At 35.3% G+C, this 19337-nt stretch overlaps 1 protein-coding gene across 2 annotated transcripts in view; it reads right to left on the minus strand.

Moving 5' to 3' along the window:
* Positions 1 to 6183: 6183 nt before the first annotated feature.
* The window catches only part of LOC121733052 (serine-enriched protein), a 34384-nt gene continuing 21230 nt past the window's right edge, over positions 6184 to 19337 (minus strand). The window contains exons 3-9 of one of the 2 annotated variants that reach the window (XM_042123150.1): positions 16943 to 17078; positions 16685 to 16723; positions 15076 to 15193; positions 9375 to 9532; positions 8433 to 8564; positions 7124 to 7306; positions 6184 to 6428 (exon numbers count right to left, since the gene is read on the minus strand). In XM_042123150.1, the coding sequence (XP_041979084.1) occupies positions 6264 to 6428; positions 7124 to 7306; positions 8433 to 8564; positions 9375 to 9532; positions 15076 to 15193; positions 16685 to 16723; positions 16943 to 17078 (931 nt within the window). In that variant the 3' untranslated portion in view covers positions 6184 to 6263. The remainder of the gene's footprint in view (positions 6429 to 7123; positions 7307 to 8432; positions 8565 to 9374; positions 9533 to 15075; positions 15194 to 16684; positions 16724 to 16942; positions 17079 to 19337) is intronic. The other variant, XM_042123151.1, reaches the window with a different exon arrangement.

Raw genomic sequence — 19337 nt, forward strand, 5'->3', positions numbered from 1 at the left:
AAATATGAAAGTAAAAGGGAGGATTCACAATATTTTATTTGAAATAGAGAACTAAAGACCAGAATATAGCAAAAATAAACACATCGTAGCAATTAGGACATGAAGATTAATTACGGGTGAAATGTATATTTTTCAGGATTATTCCTATGATTTACACTGCAATCACTCACAGCACAAGTTATTATTGTTATATATAATAGTATTTGTTGAAAATAACATACGATTTAAATAATAAATTGCAAATACCGAAAGGGCATAAACACGATTGACGACTTTTGACGACCTGTCAATTAAAAGTTGTTACAATTTTCATTAGACTGCCTCTCTCTTTTCATCTTGTTATAATTCCATAAAGGATTTTCTTCTCTCTCGCACTCTTTGTTGGTCTTTAGCATTATATTATGTCTATGACATTATCTAATATTATTATAATGTCAAATCATTGTCAATTTAAAATAACTGTTTTAAATGGCCAATGATAGTACAATCTTTGTATATTATTTTACCTTGATAGAATGTAAAATTTACTGGTTTTGGTTTTGGAGAAAATGTAAGTATTAAGCTTAGGACTAACCTACGCGTCCAAAGCGACTGCGAAGCGGTAGCGTCTACCACGCGGCGGACGCTGCCCATGTAATCTTATGGCGCCCGCGCCGTGCACACCGACGCGACCGCGACGCGAAGTGTTCGCGTCGGCAAAGCGAAACATGCGCGTCAAGTTGTCAGACGCGTGTTTTGAAGTAAGTGTACATAACTAGACTTCTTTTTTAAAACCTTTTTTATATTATTTTGTACAACTCTTTAGTTTATGATTTTTTGATTTGTTTACGTTTTGATAGATTGTGTCATGATATTAAGAATACAGTTTTGCTAGCGCTTGCTTCTCGCATGAAAAGATGTAAGATTGACTTATCTACCACATGCACGCGCAAGCTACATTCTTGCCGAGATCGTCGGCGTATAAAAAATGTTTCTCAATGAAGAGCTATTTCTTCTGCTTTAATTTTTCCAGTGTTTGCTAGTGACAAAATTGATAATGCATAAATATTTTTTTTCTCATATGCGTATTTCTTATATTCCTGTCAGAATAATTTTTCGATTTGATCTTCCACAGAGCGAGCAGATATTTTTATAATTCAATGAATTCAGTTGCAAACTGACGTTTATAATATGTACGTAAATCTGCCATTTTATAGCAGCGTGCGCGCATTTTAACACCATATTTTGACCGACAAAGAGCGGCTCGAACACTGAACTTCCAACCACACGCGCAGACAAGTCTACACGAAGGCATGCCTGAATTTCAAGCAAGTTTAAAAAACAACAAGACAAACTTTGGGGCTTGCGCGTACTACAGTTTTACCAACTACACGCACAATGTTCAGTGTTCAAGCCGGCATGCGCAAGCAAATCTGTAGCCAAGCATGTACGTGTGGTAGGCGCCTCAATTAATTCAATTTGACCATTGTGGACGTGTTTTATTCCTCTGCACCTTCCAAATCAAAAGCAAGCTTAGCATCTTGCAACCCTCATGTCCGTCCGTCCGACGCATCGGACTCTGATATTAAGTATGAGGATGTTATTACCACAACAGTTAGCATACACCAGATAAAGTCGTGCGTCTTCAGTAACTGTTCATTAACAAATGAAGTTTGACGGTTCGCGCCGTAGTCGCGCAGGTGTGCACGGCCAGTTTCGCGTTGCAGACGCTCCCGTCTCGCGTACCGCGTCCCCTGTCACTAACGCATAGGTTTGTTCGAAGCTTAAAGAATTTTTCTGTTTTCAAATTTCTCTTCATCCGGTCGCCGGGTATAAATATATTATTCATCTTTCAATCTAAATATACTTCTCTCTTTCTTTTGACCTACCTGATGGTATCTCATTTCCTATACACATTATGTACTGGTTCAGCGGCGAATCAAAGAGATGATACTTTAGAGTTTATATGTGCCCCCTGTATAGAGTTCACTGTGAAAGTAGCAGCTCTGGAATGGTAATTTGTTTTTAATTTTTGTATGGGGGGCTTAGTCAAGACTCAAGACACTGAGGCCCAAAAAATACTTTTAATTTTTTTTAGCTGCTACTTAAGTAGCAGCTCTGAAAAAAGAGGCATACAGTATACACACAGTACACACCCTAACTAAAGTATTATCCGAAATTTTATTTGTCACCCCTGTTCATAATATAATATTTATATAATTTAAACTGCCAATGCAAGCAAATATTTAATAAAAAGCAGAAATATCTTTATGATTTTATTTACACAATATAAGTAAGAAACACAACATTTGATACAACAGATACAATACAGACGAGTCGAGTACACCAATACATACTGTAAAAACCAGTTAGGTTGCCGGGTACGTAAAATGGACTTCTTATTCTACGTTTACACACTAAGGGTCAGTTCATATTGCATAGTGACGAGATTATGCGATGCATTTTAAATGAGCCTTTCAAAGAAAAGGCAGTTTTTTTAAGCAACGCAATGTGTAGCTTCTTGCGTAGAAAATGAGGTTCAAGTTCAATCATTTTGGGATTTCAATACGTGAGAGAGCCATGCTTCGACATAAATGGGCCGGCTCAACCGGAGAAATACCACGGGCTCACAGAAAACCGGCGTGAAACAGCGTTTGCGCTGTGTTTCGCCGAGCGAGTGAGTTTACCGGAGGCCCAATCCCCTATCCTATTCCCTTCCCTACCCTCCCCTATTCCCTTCCCTATCCTCCCCTACCCTATTACCCTATTCCCTCTTAAAAGGCCGGCAACGCACCCGCAGCTCTCGGATGCTGCGAGTGTCCATGGGCGACGGAAGTTGCTCTCCATCAGGTGACCCGTTTGCTCGTTTGCCCCCTTATTTCATAAAACAATAAAAAAATGCATCGCCTTGTCACCTTGCAATGTAAACAAGTCGTGCTGTTCTCTTTCTTCGACCTATCTTAAATTTCTTCCCAAACTGGTTGCGTAATGTGTGAGGGCGTTAGAAATTGTATTTATTTTTTCCTAACCGACAGAAATAATATCCTTTCAATAATTTAACAGTAAAAGTAATAATAAATTAACTATTATAGACGAGCCTTAACTTGTTTGAATATTAAAACACAATTATTATATCCCGCCGATTAAAAAAATAAATAGAACTTACACTTCTCATAACTCAAGTAAACTGATTGTCAAAATAAATGTATTGTATTATATAGTTCACCATACAGTTTTCTTATCCTCTTTTATATATTTTGAGTTAATTTTTAACAATGTTTTAGGTTGACGTCATGGATTGCTGATTAGATACAGCGCCAAGCAATTACTAAAACCTGTAGTAAAACTTGTCAAAAAAATAGTTCCTAGTAGAATAGATGCCCAATCACTAACGCCTATGAATAGAATCTTTTTACATCAAAATTGTTATCCAAGTGCCCAGAATCCTTGTACATAATATTAATATTAAGTTACGTGTCCTTAAATAAGTGTTACACAAACTAGGCCTTTACTAAATACTGTATAAATCATCCGTTGTGGATTATTTATACAGTATTTTTCAGAGCGAAGTAACCACTCCTCAAATACTATAGTGCCTGGGACAAGATTTTTAAATGTCCGTATGGATGCCCAAGCGCATACGGCATTCTCGCATCATAGTCGGCCTAGTCCAGAGGAAAGAACTAGTCAATACGTCTGGGACCAACTATGTGCGGGTTTCCTCACGATGCTTTCCTGCACCGTACGAGCGTCCGTATTATTTACCTGAGATCAGAAAATGTCTCATAGGTACACGCCTCCACCCGGGTTCGAACCTGCACCCTCTAGGAGTGCGAACCGAAGGTCTACCCATTAGACCACGGACGCTCGTGTGTGTTACACAGAACACTTATTTAAGGACACTATTAACTACATTACTGACGCAAAGAGTTGAAATTGTTACCAGCCCACATGCAGCATCAATCTGTCAATTAATGCCTTCAGTGCAACAGATAAAATAATATTCAGAGACTTTGTCAATTCATCAAATCGAAGATTCAATGTATCAAGGACACAGTAAACTTTCGCGTAAAAGATTGTTAAAAATCAACACCTTAGTCGTAACATACAACTTACAAAAATACATTTCATATAACATGAAACACATACTTCGTATAAAAGGTACATTCAAAAGGGATCACGATATATCATCATCATACAGGCACATTTAACATCATACAGGCGACCGTGTTGGCTAATTCAAGATTTTTTCTATCATAGAATTGCTGCTTATAACCGTAGTTATAACCATTATATAATGTTTTTTTCCAATTGGTAAAATCAAGGGTGAATCAAAACCAAAAATTGAACAAAACTTTTGGCATGGTCTGTCAGAAACCCTTTTACAGTTTTATTTCACTTTAACCCGTCGATCGCGGGAAAACCAGACAATAGATATTCTATTGTGTCTCGTTCACCAGTGAGCGTATGGGGCTTGAATTAATAAATATTTTTTTAACTTTTAAGAAGTTATATAATATTATACTTATATAAAAAACGTAATTTTTCTACATGAATAAAAAGAACAGGACTATTCTTCTCAATACTTGAAATAGCCAACATGGTACCCAAGAATCTTACAACATTTAGATGGAGAGGTTTTCGTGTTTGTACATTATAGTGAAGGAACACAAATGTGATTTCGAAATTTCAAATCGTATAGATTAAATTCTAAAAGCGAATGATTATGATTACAATATATAAATGATTACATAAGCCAAGAATATTAATTTAACAAGGATATCAACAAAGATGTTCTTGTGAGTGCATATTAATCCTTCGATCGTGGATTCTTGGAAATCTATTGTTATTCTATTGTGTCTCGCTTACCGGTGACCGGGACCGGGACTTGATGGGTTAATCATAAGTTATTCAGCTAATAATTTTGTTTGCAATTTAACTCAATAATGAGAAGAATAAACAATTAATTTTCTAACTTATTACAGTTTTGCTAAATAAATTTAATTGAAACAACTAACCCTCGTAAAAATTAAACGTAAAAAAGCTGTAAAAGTCTAGAAAATTTTGTAAAGTACTAACTTTAACAGGACTTAATTTAGTTTAGTCATCAAGGAAAAGTTTGAGCAAAGATTTTCAGTGCTCACTGCACTATACACACTTTGACACTGAAGTACACGTATCATTCTTACTACCTATCAACAAAGACAAAAATACATATTATTTTTATCCATTAATATATTTATTTAGAAATATCAACTCTGACAGATTCAAAGTATAGTGAGAAGCCTGTCCCTAGGTTTCATAAGACATCGGGAATTCATTAAAGATTCGTGAAATACCAAATTCGCATAATCCTAACTACGCTAGCTGTTCTAGAAAAATGGAGAGAGCGCTTTTGCCTCGAGTACTCCTATCCACAATCGTGGACGCGCTTAGAGGAGGTACTCTCATTGGTCCGGTCGATCGAATGAAGTATTAGGAGTACTTTCTACTTTCTTCAAGACGATTTTGAAGGAGAACGTATGTTTCGGTGATACTGACGCAGGGCGTGGGGTATCCGGAGATCGGGGCGGAGGATCCGGAGGCATTTCTGACCGAGTCCGCGTTCGCCTCGGAGGATTCCCAATCACTGGAGCAGACATCGGTTCCTTTGTGCGTTGCGGTGACAAGCGACTCGGAGACAGCCGACCCGGTGACAACTCAGGCGTAGCAGACGGCAGTCGCAGCGGAGGCAAATTGGCACAAGGTGAGCCTCTTGAACCGCGACGTTCCTTTAAGCCCATTTGCGGAGGAGGCGATGAAGGGGTATCATCTTCGGCCGCTGCTACTACTACTACCAGCTCCCCTCCCGAACCTAAGCGAGGCCCAGGCTTGGGCTCCGGTGTATCAGACGTTATTGAGCGTCTAAAGTAGTTCAATCCGTTCTCTATTTCAGCCAACGCCCTCCTTACGAATGGGAAACTCTCAGATATTTCAGATGTCGACTTGCGTACTGGGAATTCTGTTTCACTATCACGTTTTCTTGGTCTGCATCTCTCGAAAGTGGGATCGACTGTTGCTGCCACGGTTTCGGATACTTGTCTAGTTAATGCTGCGTGCTTTATGGAGTCAGATTTCGATCGGGGTTCTCTGGTCTTGGGTGTTGGTGATCGGCGGTCGCCGAACTTCTTGCTGGCGGCACGTTTTATGGAAGAGAAGAGGCCGAGTTTTTCGGGTGGTTTGTCTTGAGCTGTGGAAGGTCCAGGGACAGGATCGGGCGCGGGATGGGGGACATTCCCCTCGCGTTAGTTGTGCCGAGAGTCTGAGGACGGGACATCGCTCGAGCCGGTGGAGGAGAGGGTGGTGTTTGAGCCGTAGGGGTCGAGCGATGACTGCACAGACATGGAGCGGCCCGCGCGGCGCACTCGAGCCGGGGATAGCTTGCCAGGATCTACGCTGGCCGGGTCTGCCTGCAACAGTAGTGTTTTCAACACTCTTCTAAATGAAACTAAATTAAAGATGACAGTAGCGAAAGTAAATTAAAATAATATCAACCATTTTATTGCAATGCAGTAGAAAATTTAAATGATCGTGATTTTAATAATATGAGTAAAAGAGTAAGGGCGTTTGTGCACTACATGGAATTTTACCATCCGGCGCGGCGCGGCATCTCGATTTCCTACCTTATTTATATGGCAAACGTGAAAGTTATGAACGCCGGACGGTAAAATTCCGTGTAGTGCACAAACGCCCTAAGTTGAAAAAAAAACTGATAAATATGAGTGTCATATTATTACATTAATAACAATAAAAATATCTACACTGTGTTTACCGACAATTTTTTTTACAGTTATACTATTAAAATAATATATTATTAAGTTATAAATAATAATACTTTGCATTTGTCTTTTTAAAAGCAATTCTAACCTAGCAGAGAATACAATCGATGTCGTCTTCAAACCATCTGCACGCACAGTGTACATCTTTAAGTAAGTTTTTATTATTGTTGATCTTGTAAGAGTAAGTTTGGATACAAAGTAAGCAAAAAATAGAGTCAAATGAACAAAATGCTCCCATAATCAGCGCGAGCTTGAATTAGCTGGACTTACCCTGTGTCCAATTTTACCCCTAATCTAGTGATACTATTATGAGCTACGCTACGCACCTGATAAGCCAAAGCGTTCATGATTATAGAATACGGCACCAGTCCAAGCGGGTGGACCTCCCTCATCAGAACATTAGCTGGTATCTTGTGAAACTGGATGTATTCCAGGAAATTGCCGATCACATCCTTCAGGATCATGTTTTGATTCGTATCGCAGTATTTCTTGCTCCACATCAAAGCGGCCTGTAAAAGTAATATTTTTTAGACAGCAGCGTAAAATATATAATATATATTATTATGTATATATTTTAAATGTACTGAACTTAAATAAAGTTTATATAATAAACTTAAATATAGTTTTTTCTATATATGTAATTGATTGTACCGTTGGTTCTTGGTGGAAATGCATGTTGAACACTAATAAAACAATATTTGCGTGCACTTTTTCCACTTTATATAGTTTTTTCTGATTAGGATAATATTAAGATTCTTCAATGACCTATTAAATAAGGTGCTATTGAAATATTTTTTTACATATTATCTTTGTTCAAGAGTTAGAATGTAGTCAAAACCGTCAGTTATCTGAAATCCTGATAATGTGTGCATGCGCTCAGTCTAGTAAGTTTACTTTTTGATATTCATATTCTGGTATATCTTTTTTGTTGTCTCGTATGAACTTCACCACCGCACTCAGAGACGAATTTAATATTAATAGAGATCGCCCAATGGCCGCAATTCGACCTTAGTTCCAACGACATTAGGACTACTACCTATTTTTTTTTTTAAATATTGACTTTATCATATTTTTTTCAATTCTTGTCTCTGGGACTCAGCTGATCTCAGACTGGCCGTGTAAGCATTGTCTAATAGTATCTCAGATTCAATAAAAAACTATAATCCATTTTCAATTTGTCACCTTGTTGACAACAGACTTCAACCATAAATAAAAGAGTGTAATTCGTATGTATAGGCTTGTCACTCAAAAATCTGTTATTTTTCCTAGTGTGTGTGTGTTGTAGTGTGTGTGATGTTTTATTTGTTAAAAAAATGTATCATAAAAGCATAATTTTAAAATAATATTAGCTCGATGCATTCCTTCACCATATAAACTATAACTGTGCAAAATTTCATTCACCTATGTTTCCCCATATTTCGTCAAAAGGGTTACAAAGTTTTTGGCTCACGTATTAATATATAGATTATCATCATCATCATAACTGTAATTAAATGAGGATTTTGACACAAGCTCAATTTTAATATAATATGAATTCAGACCATATTATAATCATTAAATGTCGTGAGTGCGCCCGTTATTTTCTATTTTTTTTTTGCGTTTCATTTTGTGCAATAAAAAGTCATTCATTCTTACTTGAAACTTGGTAAACTCGTCGGCTCTCAACTCGTCTCTTGCCAATATGAGCCTGACGACGTGTTGCGGCAGCAGCGTGAAGGACCCAAGGTTGAGAACCTCGTTGCCGTGCTCGTCCACAAACTCCAGAACCTGGAAATGGTAACCGCGGCAGGTGTAAATTTTTATTCATTTTTGTTGCCGTTATAATAACAAATTCTAAAAACAAAATAAAAGAAATATTTAAGGGAGGAAACAAAGAACGTAATTTTGTACAATTATAGCTAGATATCAATAATTTCACAGATAGGCACTTAAAATGTTCACAAAATAATAAGTAGTATTTAATACTTTAATAATAAAATTCATTAATAAAAATAAATAAAATATAGGGGCTAAAATACAAAAATCACAATTTTTGTACTTTAAGAGTCCGGGTGCCATCAAAATTCTCATACAAACGTAATACCGAGATCATTTTCCATACGAGAATATTTACCATATTTGAGTTATTATTCAGTTTAAGATAGTAATTACCTAGATTCCTGTACAAAGATTCACTGCAAAATATTTACATACCAAAAATATGAACGATTACAATATTTACATACTTTTTTTTTTAAAGGCCCCTGTTATGGGACCTCTTGTTCCCCCTTCAAGGAGAAGGGACAATTACTTACATATAAGTATGTACTTTATTACATTTGTATTAATTTTTTAGGTTTTATTTACTAAGATTTTTTACTTTATATTTACATACTAAAACCTAGGTAATTACTATCTTAAGCCGAATAATAACTCAAATATTATGGTAAATATTTTCGTATGGAAAACGATCGTGGTATTACGTTTGTATGAGAATTTCGATGGCACCCGGACTCTTAATGGTACGGAACCCTTCGTGCACAATTCCAACTAGCACTTGGCCGATGGTTTTGAATATTTTGAAATTGATTTACGTACCTTCTGCACCAGCGACTTAGTGCACTTATACTGTATATATCTCTCGGCGGATGCTAACAGTGCGCAGACAGTATCCACGGTGATGCAGCATTGTACGAAGCCGGCGCACGCACGACGGAGCTCGTCCAGCCCGTAGTAGTCGGCTGCGTTCATTACTCCTGAAAATGGTAAATATTTACGTTATAAATGTACATAATATTTATGTTATTAAATATGTCTGTCTGTCTCTAGTTTATGCTGAAGGACTGACTTGGGTGATATCTGGTTCTGATACTTTTAATCCTGAGAAAGGATGAGATTTGCATCAGGAGGGGGGGGGGGATCGGATTTTATATAAGATAGGTGTTATATAAAGAATGAAAAAGTATAAGTATATATTTTTTATAATTTTTTTTAACCAGTTACTTATACATTGTCTATTTTAAATGTAATTTTCGAGAGTCTACGGCAAATTGATTTATTACGTCTTCTGTGAAAGAATCGCACATATCTTTTATAAGTTTTCTATGAAAATACTAGATATTCGATAAAAGTACTAGATAGAATACTTAGTAGGGACGTCAACATGATCCAACGCCGATGATGGCACCCCCAATCGTATCCATAATATATTTTTATGGGCGCCCTAATTCCGTCCGCATATTTTTTTTCACTGAAAGACTTTTACGGACAGAAAAGTCGCACAGTAAGGAAAGGGGATATTACTCCCTCTCCTACGTTGCGTCGACATTCTTCTCTTTCTTCGTCTTCCAAAATCACAATTAAACCACATGTTTTGATTTTTTCAAAGATTTTTTTACCCCTTTTAAAAAAAGAGCACAACGCCGCAAAATATTTTTTTCTTCAAAAATATATTTTATTCATACACAAGATATATTACAAAAGTAAGCATACAAAGCTGTATGTAATCTATGTTATAATATACAGTATATCCATCCATATACTGATGATATGGCACAACATACAGGATGTTCACAAATGCAAGGGGAAATTTACTCCACGTCGATATTAATGTGCGTCGGTGAAACACGATTTGTGGCCACGGGGATACGTTTTAACGCAATTACTATCCAATTTGCCGCAAAACGTAGTACCTAGTCTAGGAATAATGCCATTACTACGTCACTGTAGATGCGACATAAAAATGCAAAGGATGTAAATTGCTTTATGCTATTAATTGCATAATTTATGAGATACAAGATGATGTAACTTTGTTTGGAATAAATGAAAAATTTTGTACGGAAACAAATAGATTACCTATAGATATACAGATCACACATCCTATAGATAATAATCATTAATTATTACCTATAGGATGGAAAATATTATAACAAAATATAAAGAAAACTAGCTGTCCCAGTGAACTTCGTGTCACTTTAAAACCTTCCCTGGACTTCTACGAATATTTTAAGACTAAAATTAGCCCAATCCGTTCAGCCGTTTTCGAGTTTTAGCGTTACTAACACAATTGAAAATCCATTTTTATATAATTACTAGCTGTCCCGGTGAACTTCGTTTCACTTTAAAACCTTCCCTAGACTTCTACGAATATTTTAAGACTAAAATCAGCCCAATCCGTTCAGCTGTTTTCAGTTTTAGCGCGACTAACACATTTGAAAATCCATTTTTATATATAAGATATGTATAGATATATTGGGTTGACACAGCAAAATTGCATTATTCATAGAGCAAAATAATATAGTAATGATAGCACTATTGTATTTACTCTGAACTATAGAACCATGCTAGTTTTGACTAATAACTGTACTGCAGCGACTGTGCGGCGAGCAAAACTCTGGTTATTAGAGTATCCCACCGCAACACTGGTAGCCTATGTGTTAATAGAGAACAAACTACTAAATATTTTCAGCAGTTTTTGCGTTAATATGAAGAAAATTATATACACACAAGCTCGATGAGTTCACAAGCTTTTGTCTTTATAATATATTATATTGTTTTAACATAGCTGGATATAAATACTGAAATCTACTAAAAAGATCATAAAAAACCGGATAAGTACTTAGATTTATAGCTGGCTATAAATAAGATATAAAAATCGAACTCCCATTGCATTTTTACGGCTACTATATCACCTATTTCCATTTAATTCTCGCTATTCTTTTATGATTTTATTTCATACCTAATATTATAATGTACGCCATACACGCTACGGTTTACCGAAGAGGTTTACCGCCTGTGCAGGTATGCACATAATAATATGTATGCAATAAATTTTATTTTTAAAAGACAAATTTTTCCTTTCTTTTTTTCTAAAAAGTGGGCCCCGTGCGAGTTTATTACGCCGGTTCTTCTCGCCAGGTTAGTTCCCGAACCGGTGGTAGGCATAATGTAGACTTTCAGAGAATATGTGGAAAAAAAATCCGAATGAAAAAAAAATTAGTTTTGAGTTTGAGTTTTTATGCTTGCGCAGGTATCAATCGAAAGAATTGATTTTAGATTTTGCTCCGGTCAACTGCTCAGGCCTAAAAACTGCACAGGTCTATTTCCACACACTTTCCGGTCTAACTGCGCAGGCATACCTGCGCGGATAGATCTCTCCGGTAAACCGTAGCGTGTACTATATCGTGTACATTACTTGGAAGTTGCTCCGTCGTTTTAAATTGTGGCTGCCGAGTCGCAGGGAGTGATGATGATGAAGGAGGCGTGTTCTGTCGAGGGTCACCAATATGGGGTTCGTGGTGACCTAATTTTGGTGCAACGGAGTTGCAGGCGTCATCTAATTACTAAAATATATATACGAAAAGTATAAACTTATGCGTATTACATACTCAAATATGACCATGCAAAAAATACATGAAAAATCGAAGCATCTATTCGTAATAGAATGTCCTGTAGGTACTGTAATTCGAGATATCTCAAGGGTGAAATTGAAAAAGTTTCCATAATTGAACGTACTTGATCGTCATTGGATCGTCATACGAAATACAAATACTAAAGTTGGTAATTTTATGTTTTTAGTTTGCAAAATATAGCGACGAAGATATTTTTCATTGTAACGGGATATATTTTTATTAATTTTACAGAAAATTTATCAGATTTCCTGCAATATGTATTATAAATAAAGTCATAACGTTATTTCTTTAAATATATTTAAGTACTTAATAAAAATTTTGACATAGGTCTCATTTTTTTTTGTCAAACTCTTCATTTATATACAGGTTGTTCGGGTAACCGTTATCTTTAAAATCATCAAATGAGCCCGTCAAAATGACCAACTTTTTCTATGAGAACAATGCTGGGAACTCAAAAAAATTCGTCGTCATACCCACACAAATTGCCGATCCGGGCAATTTGTATGGGCATGAAGACGACATTTTTTAAGGATAACGGTGTTCACCCTAACAACCTGTATACAGTTAACTATATAATTAATTCGTCTCTGAGTGCAGCAGTTATGTTACATTTGTCTGTGTAATAAACAGTAGTAATAATAATATCATCAAAATAGTAACTACTCTCGACCATAAAGTTAATATACCTAGCGGAATAGAGAAACAAAGGCCTGAGCAAGAGAGATGTCACTATCAGTAACACTGCGTGGTAAAAAGAGGCGTGTGATACATGACAGCAGCACTCTTTTTTTGACGTCCAGTCGGCACGTGCCGCACGTTGACAATTTAATCTCATAGAATTCATGTTCAATCATGCTTGTGTAAGTGTATACGTACACATATTTTTCACACAGATGAAAACCAATTTCGGTTACGTTTGACAGCTCGAGATTGTTGCTCTATTCCGCTAGGTATATTAACTTTATGCTCTCGACTCAACTCCTCAAAATGTCCTTGTAACAAAATCCACTCATTACGCCTAACTGTTATTATAATATGTATTGAGCCAAGGGACCGCAAAATTACAGGCCTCGCTTGAAATGTCTTCGTTATTGATTTAGTCTGAGACATGCATACAAATGGGTGGCTAAAAATACCTTGGAATATTGATATTGTTCAAGGAGGTTTAATATATTGTTTGTAAAACAGAAAGAGTTTTTATAACAGACCTCTTTAGTAAAATGATGAAAAATAATCTTATGTCACTTTCAAATCATAAATACCGTTTATTTGTAGTGTTGCTGATGATTTTACATTAATTTCTTATTTAAAATAATAATTTTAATAATATTATTGTCTAATTACATAAATTTCCCAGTCCGTGGTCGAAAAATGTGCAACAAATATTCTTTAATATATTATTATCATAAGTAATTTTAAACACAAAACTATTTTAAAATAATCAATACACCGATTTTTTACAATAAATCGCTCCGCAAGATTACAAATTAACGGTATTTATAATTTGACGATGACAAATTAAGTTTTTTTTTTCGACGAGATGTATATTATTGTTTAAATTAATTATTTTTTTAAGAAACTTTTGTTAAAACGAAAACGCTACAGACTTTTATCATGTTAAATGTAAGCCGCTATAATTCTACTACTTGGCACTTAGTTTACAAAAGTAAAAAGTTTAGCGCTCTAAAATTAATAATAAATAAAGCGATACATAATCGTAAAACTTTAAATAGCCAAAGTATTTTAATACCAAAACACGGATACTTTCGAATTATTATCCCGAGGAAATTCTTCATAAAGTTTATTAGCAATATTTCCAATATGGCGTCGACGAGCGCTGCCGGCGGAAATTGAAACGCGGCTACATTTTTACTTCCATACAAATGAACGAAATTCAATTATTATTGGACCTTTTTTGTAGTTGGAACTGAAAAAGTTGATGCAAACACTAGACCAGTGACGTATTTATAAATTGCTAGCTGACCTGGCAGACTGTGTTCTGCCATTTATGTTATTTTGGGTATGAAAAATAGATGATGGCCGATTCTCGGATCTACCCAACAGGCATACAACGAATCAAAATACATAACGATGCATAACAGAGATATATTTAAATATCACTCTATTGAAATTAAGATTTTATATTAATAATTCTATGTTTCGTCAAACCTGCATCCTTCCATTTCAATTTACTACAACTTTGAAAGTTGAATGTGTAAACCAGGGTGAAATAAAACGTGGAGTAACTATTTCAACACTATCACTTTAATCACATTTCACAAAAATAATTAGGCAGAGTTTCTGCTTAACAATTTGACTCGATACAAAAATCAGCAAAATGAGCGAGTACAGGGTATTTAAGGCTTGCTCCCCACCAGCGAGGCATGGCTGGCTGGCGTTGGCGAGTGGTGGAGGCCTCGGCAAGGCATGGCATTGGCTCGCTTATCTGGCTTGCTGTGATTGGCTGAGACCCTTGTTTACAGATGATAAATTGAAATGAAACGGTTGGACGGACGGAATGGAAAACGGATGGAATTGATAAAAACTCAATAGTCTGTCAAGAAAGTGAAGAAATTAAAAAGTGGCAACATCGTAGTGTCATCCCTTTCAAATCAATCTAAGAATGACACTACGATGAGAAAGACTAAAAGTAAATATATCAAAAATATAAAATGTCATTACGAAAAAATGTAAAATAGAAAACATAATATATATTTTAAAAACAGTAAAAAAGCTCTGGTCTGTCCAGCCAGTCGCCAACATTGCCACTTTTTAATTTCTCAAGACACTTTCTTGACGGATTATACTTTCTAGTTTTTTTTTAACCCCCACTGTGGATCATAGACTTAATATAGCATTATAGGTTTATGCTGTGGATGCTGACTTACCTAGCAACGTCCTGGGTTGCAGGGTGACACAACCGGTGTGGATGTACTCAATCAGTTGACGGAATACGTCAGGCTCAAACTCCTCGATGATCAGAGTCTGATGCTGCTGCGATGATGGCTGGAGAACAGAAAAGTCACTTAACCGACATAATATTGACTATTGTCACTAAGCACATTTTAACGAATAAAATTTTAAAATTGTTAAATAGATATATGTATACATAAATTTAAAAGAAATACATTGTTAATTTGCTTTGACGCGATCAAAATTACCATTTTAATTAATGGCTTTAGCTAATGTCGCGAATACAAACGTAGTTTTTTGTTTTCAACGTGTAAAATAAAAATGATGTAAATTATAGAAGTAAACATTTTCATTTATTAAATATTGCATGAGGAAATGCAATATTTTATAAGATATGCATTTTGCATTGGTTGCTTGATATTATATAAAAGAGATTTTACTTATTTTTGAGCATACATCGTAAATTTTGATCTTGATAAAAATCATGAATATAGAATCTGTAGATAATAATTTTAATAAATCACAAAATGTGTCTTTCTTACGGGGATTCAGGGGTTAAAAATAATTTTACATGAAGTTATTGTAATTTCAAAGTTAGAGACCTTTGAAAACTTTTAATTTTTAAATTTGTAACTTTTATGGAAAGTAAACATATAAATACAATAAATAATGTCACAGTAATAATTTTAAAATATAGAAAAGTAAGTAGTACGCCAATTATATTTAAAAGAGTTAAAAATAAATTAACGCATGTATCGAACTAAGCATGAAGTAACATGCTTGTGTGCTCGTAGATTAAATCAGTGAAAATATTTAAAAAATTTAGAATTAAGTACCAACATGACTGTTTTAGGAAATAATGTATGGCAATGAATTGAATTTTGAACATTGTGATTTCTATTTAAAATGCCTATAGTAGTAATAATATTATTTTTTTTTGAAATTATTATTAAAGAAATTTAAAAACGACCCCCGATTAATTTTAAAGAAGATAATACGAAATTGTTCAGCACAGAATGGGCTGATTATGATTAACTAAAGTCAGCTTTTGAACTAAAAAATTAGAACAAAATCGTACCAGCCGTTTGGATGCTACGATGTCACGGGCACACACACAGACTAACAGACAGACACACGTCAAACTTATCACACCCCCCTTTTTTGTCGGGGGTTAAAAAGAAACGTTTTTAGGCAATATCTCTCTCTCGCCCGAAAATCGTTATTATGTAGTTACGTGCTTGTAACTTATCATGGCAATTTAGGACAGTAACTTAGAAATTATTGCAAAAGGTATTATTTGAAATAATATGTTGCATTAAAGTAGATAAAATTAAATAAAAAGTACTTAATAACAAATCAATCATGTTGGTATTTAACAACATCCAATTTGAAACACAGACAACAATAGTAATAAAATTACCTGTAAAACAAGAAAACTTACGTTACATGCATACATAGAACTTTAATCGGAAAAAAAATTTTTCAATGAGACTGTATCTACAATAGAAAGTGTATGTACAAAATGAACATCGAATACTTGAATCGATTGAAAAACTCCTACGACATCGTCAATTTTGCCTTTACCTCTTGTATTGGAGCCAATTGCTGCGCGAAAGCAGATCTCTGTTGTGGACATTAAAAAATTGATCATTGGTGACAACTAAGATTAAACTAGACAAAAAAAAGTCTGCCTACTTTCAAACGATACCGCCACTATGCGCTACATGTCAATCAGAACTCTGGGGTAAGTCCGTAGATAAGCAATTTTACGGATGAGAGGGTAGCGATACGCAATTCGGGTCTTTAGGAGAATACGTATTTTCACTCGCTCCTTTGAATTACCTGCTGCGCGGCGTTTTGGAGATTCAGAAGGGGTTCGGAGGATCTTTTCAGGAACAACCGAAGCTTGTTCTCCCGCGGTGCCGGTTCTTTTTTGCGCTGAGGACTCGGAGCTTGGTATAGCATTTTTTGGAATACTCTGAAAAAGAAATAGATTAAATTTCCGTACTAAATCAATTCTGAGTTACGACTATATATTGACGAAAAATTTAACACATTTTATCTTACGATGATATGAAAAGGCCACCCCTGTTGGGGTGGCCTTTTCATATCATCGTGCCCTTTTCTAAGGAAATATTGCTGAAAAAGTTATAAACGTGCCGTTCAATATTTTTTCGTGATTCGGTGCGTATTTCAAAATTTGCCAAATTTGGTGCTTACATTCATTGTTGGTAAAATAATTTATATTACGACACTAGTTATTTTTTTTTTTTTTTTTTTTATGAAATAAGGGGGCAAACGAGCAAACGGGTCACCTGATGGAAAGCAACTTCCGTCGCCCATGGACACTCGCAGCATCAGAAGAGCTGCAGGTGCGTTGCCAGCCTTTTAAGAGGGAATAGGGTAATAGGGGAAGGTAGGGATGGAAAGGGAACGAAATAAGGGAGGATAGGGAAGGGAATAGGGTAGGGGATTGGGCCTCCGGTAAACTCACTCACTCGGCGAAACACAGCGCAAGCGCTGTTTCACGCCGGTTTTCTGTGAGGACGTGGTATTTCTCCGGTCGAGCCGGCCCATTCGTACCGAAGCATGGCTCTTCCACGTCAGTTATGTGATCTTCTGGTCACAAAACTAGTAACACGCTTCTGCGTGCTCCAAATTTTATGTCACGTGCCACTACCTATGTGAAGTTAGCAACCGAGTTCAAGGTAAATGATTTTTATATATGTCATTCGATTGTACCCGGAGTGTACTCGATTGTACCGCAATTAAAATCGTTTGTACCTCAATAGGGTAGAAATGGGGGGGGTGGTAAAATTTGCTTAGCAACCGACATAAAGATACCGGAATTTTAATGATGCCATCTGGAAGAGTATCGTTTGTACCGGATTGTACCCGTTTTTAAAGTTAATTTTTTTTTTTGATTTTACGAAAAAAAAAAACAAAAAAAATTTTTTCCTTAAAAATAAGGCTTTTTATGGAGTAGAAGGAAAGAAAGTATATAAAGCAGTTCAAATGTGTAAAAGAAGTTATTTTTTGAGGTAGATTCGTTCGGTCTTGACGAATTTTCCAATATTTTACTATAAAAGTCGGAGTTATATTTTGCAGTTTTTTTGTCGTTTGTACCTCGCCGAAACAGAAAGATTATAAAAGAAGATACTATTCACTTCATATTTACACAAAAAAATTTGAGGTACAAACGATTTTTCATATAGTAACAACGTCAGAGATTCGATCGGTCTTGACGAATTTTCGAATATCTTACTATAAAACTCGGAGTCAAATTTTGCAAATTTTATCGTTTGTACCTCGCCAAAACCGAAAGATTATAAAAGAAGATACTATTCACTTCATATTTACATAAAAAAATTGAGGTACAAACGATTTTCCATATAGTAACAACGTCAGAGATTCGATCGGTCTTGACGAATTTTCGAATATCTTACTATAAAACTCGGAGTCATATTTTGCAAATTTTATCGTTTGTACCTCGCCAAAGCTGAAAGATTATAAAAGAAGATACTATTCAATTCATATTTACACAAAAAAATTTGAGGTACAAACGATTTTTCATATAGTAACAACGTCAGAGATTCGATCGGTCTTGACGAATTTTCGAATAACTTACTATAAAACTCGGAGTCAAATTTTGCAAATTTTATCGTTTGTACCTCGCCAAAACCGAAAGATTATGAAAGAAGATACTATTCACTTCATATTTACACTAAAAAATTTGAGGTACAAACGATTTTTCATATAGTAACAACGTCAGAGATTCGATCGGTCTTGAAGAATTTTCGAATATCTTACTATAAAACTCGGAGTCATATTTTGCAACTTTTGTCGTTTGTACCTCGCCAAAACCGAAAGATTATAAAAGAAAATACCATTCACTTCTTATTTACACAAAAAAATTTGAGGTACAAATGATTTTTCATATAGTAACAACGTCAGAGATTCGATCGGTCTTGACGAATTTTCCAATATCTTACTATAAAACTAAGAGTTAAATTTTGCAACTTCTATCGTTTGTACCTCGCGAAAACCGAAAGATTATATAAGAATATTCTATTCAATTCATATTAACAAAAAAAAATATATGTAAAAACGATATTTCATATAGTATCAACGTCAGAGATTCTATCGGTCTTGACGACATTTCAAATATCTTACTAAAAAAATCGATTGTACCTCAAATTTTTTTGTGTAAATATAAAGTGAATAGTATCTTCTTTTA

The sequence above is a fragment of the Aricia agestis genome, chromosome 13 (genome assembly GCF_905147365.1).
Source record: "Aricia agestis chromosome 13, ilAriAges1.1, whole genome shotgun sequence".
In the NCBI taxonomy this organism is placed as follows: domain Eukaryota; kingdom Metazoa; phylum Arthropoda; class Insecta; order Lepidoptera; family Lycaenidae; genus Aricia; species Aricia agestis.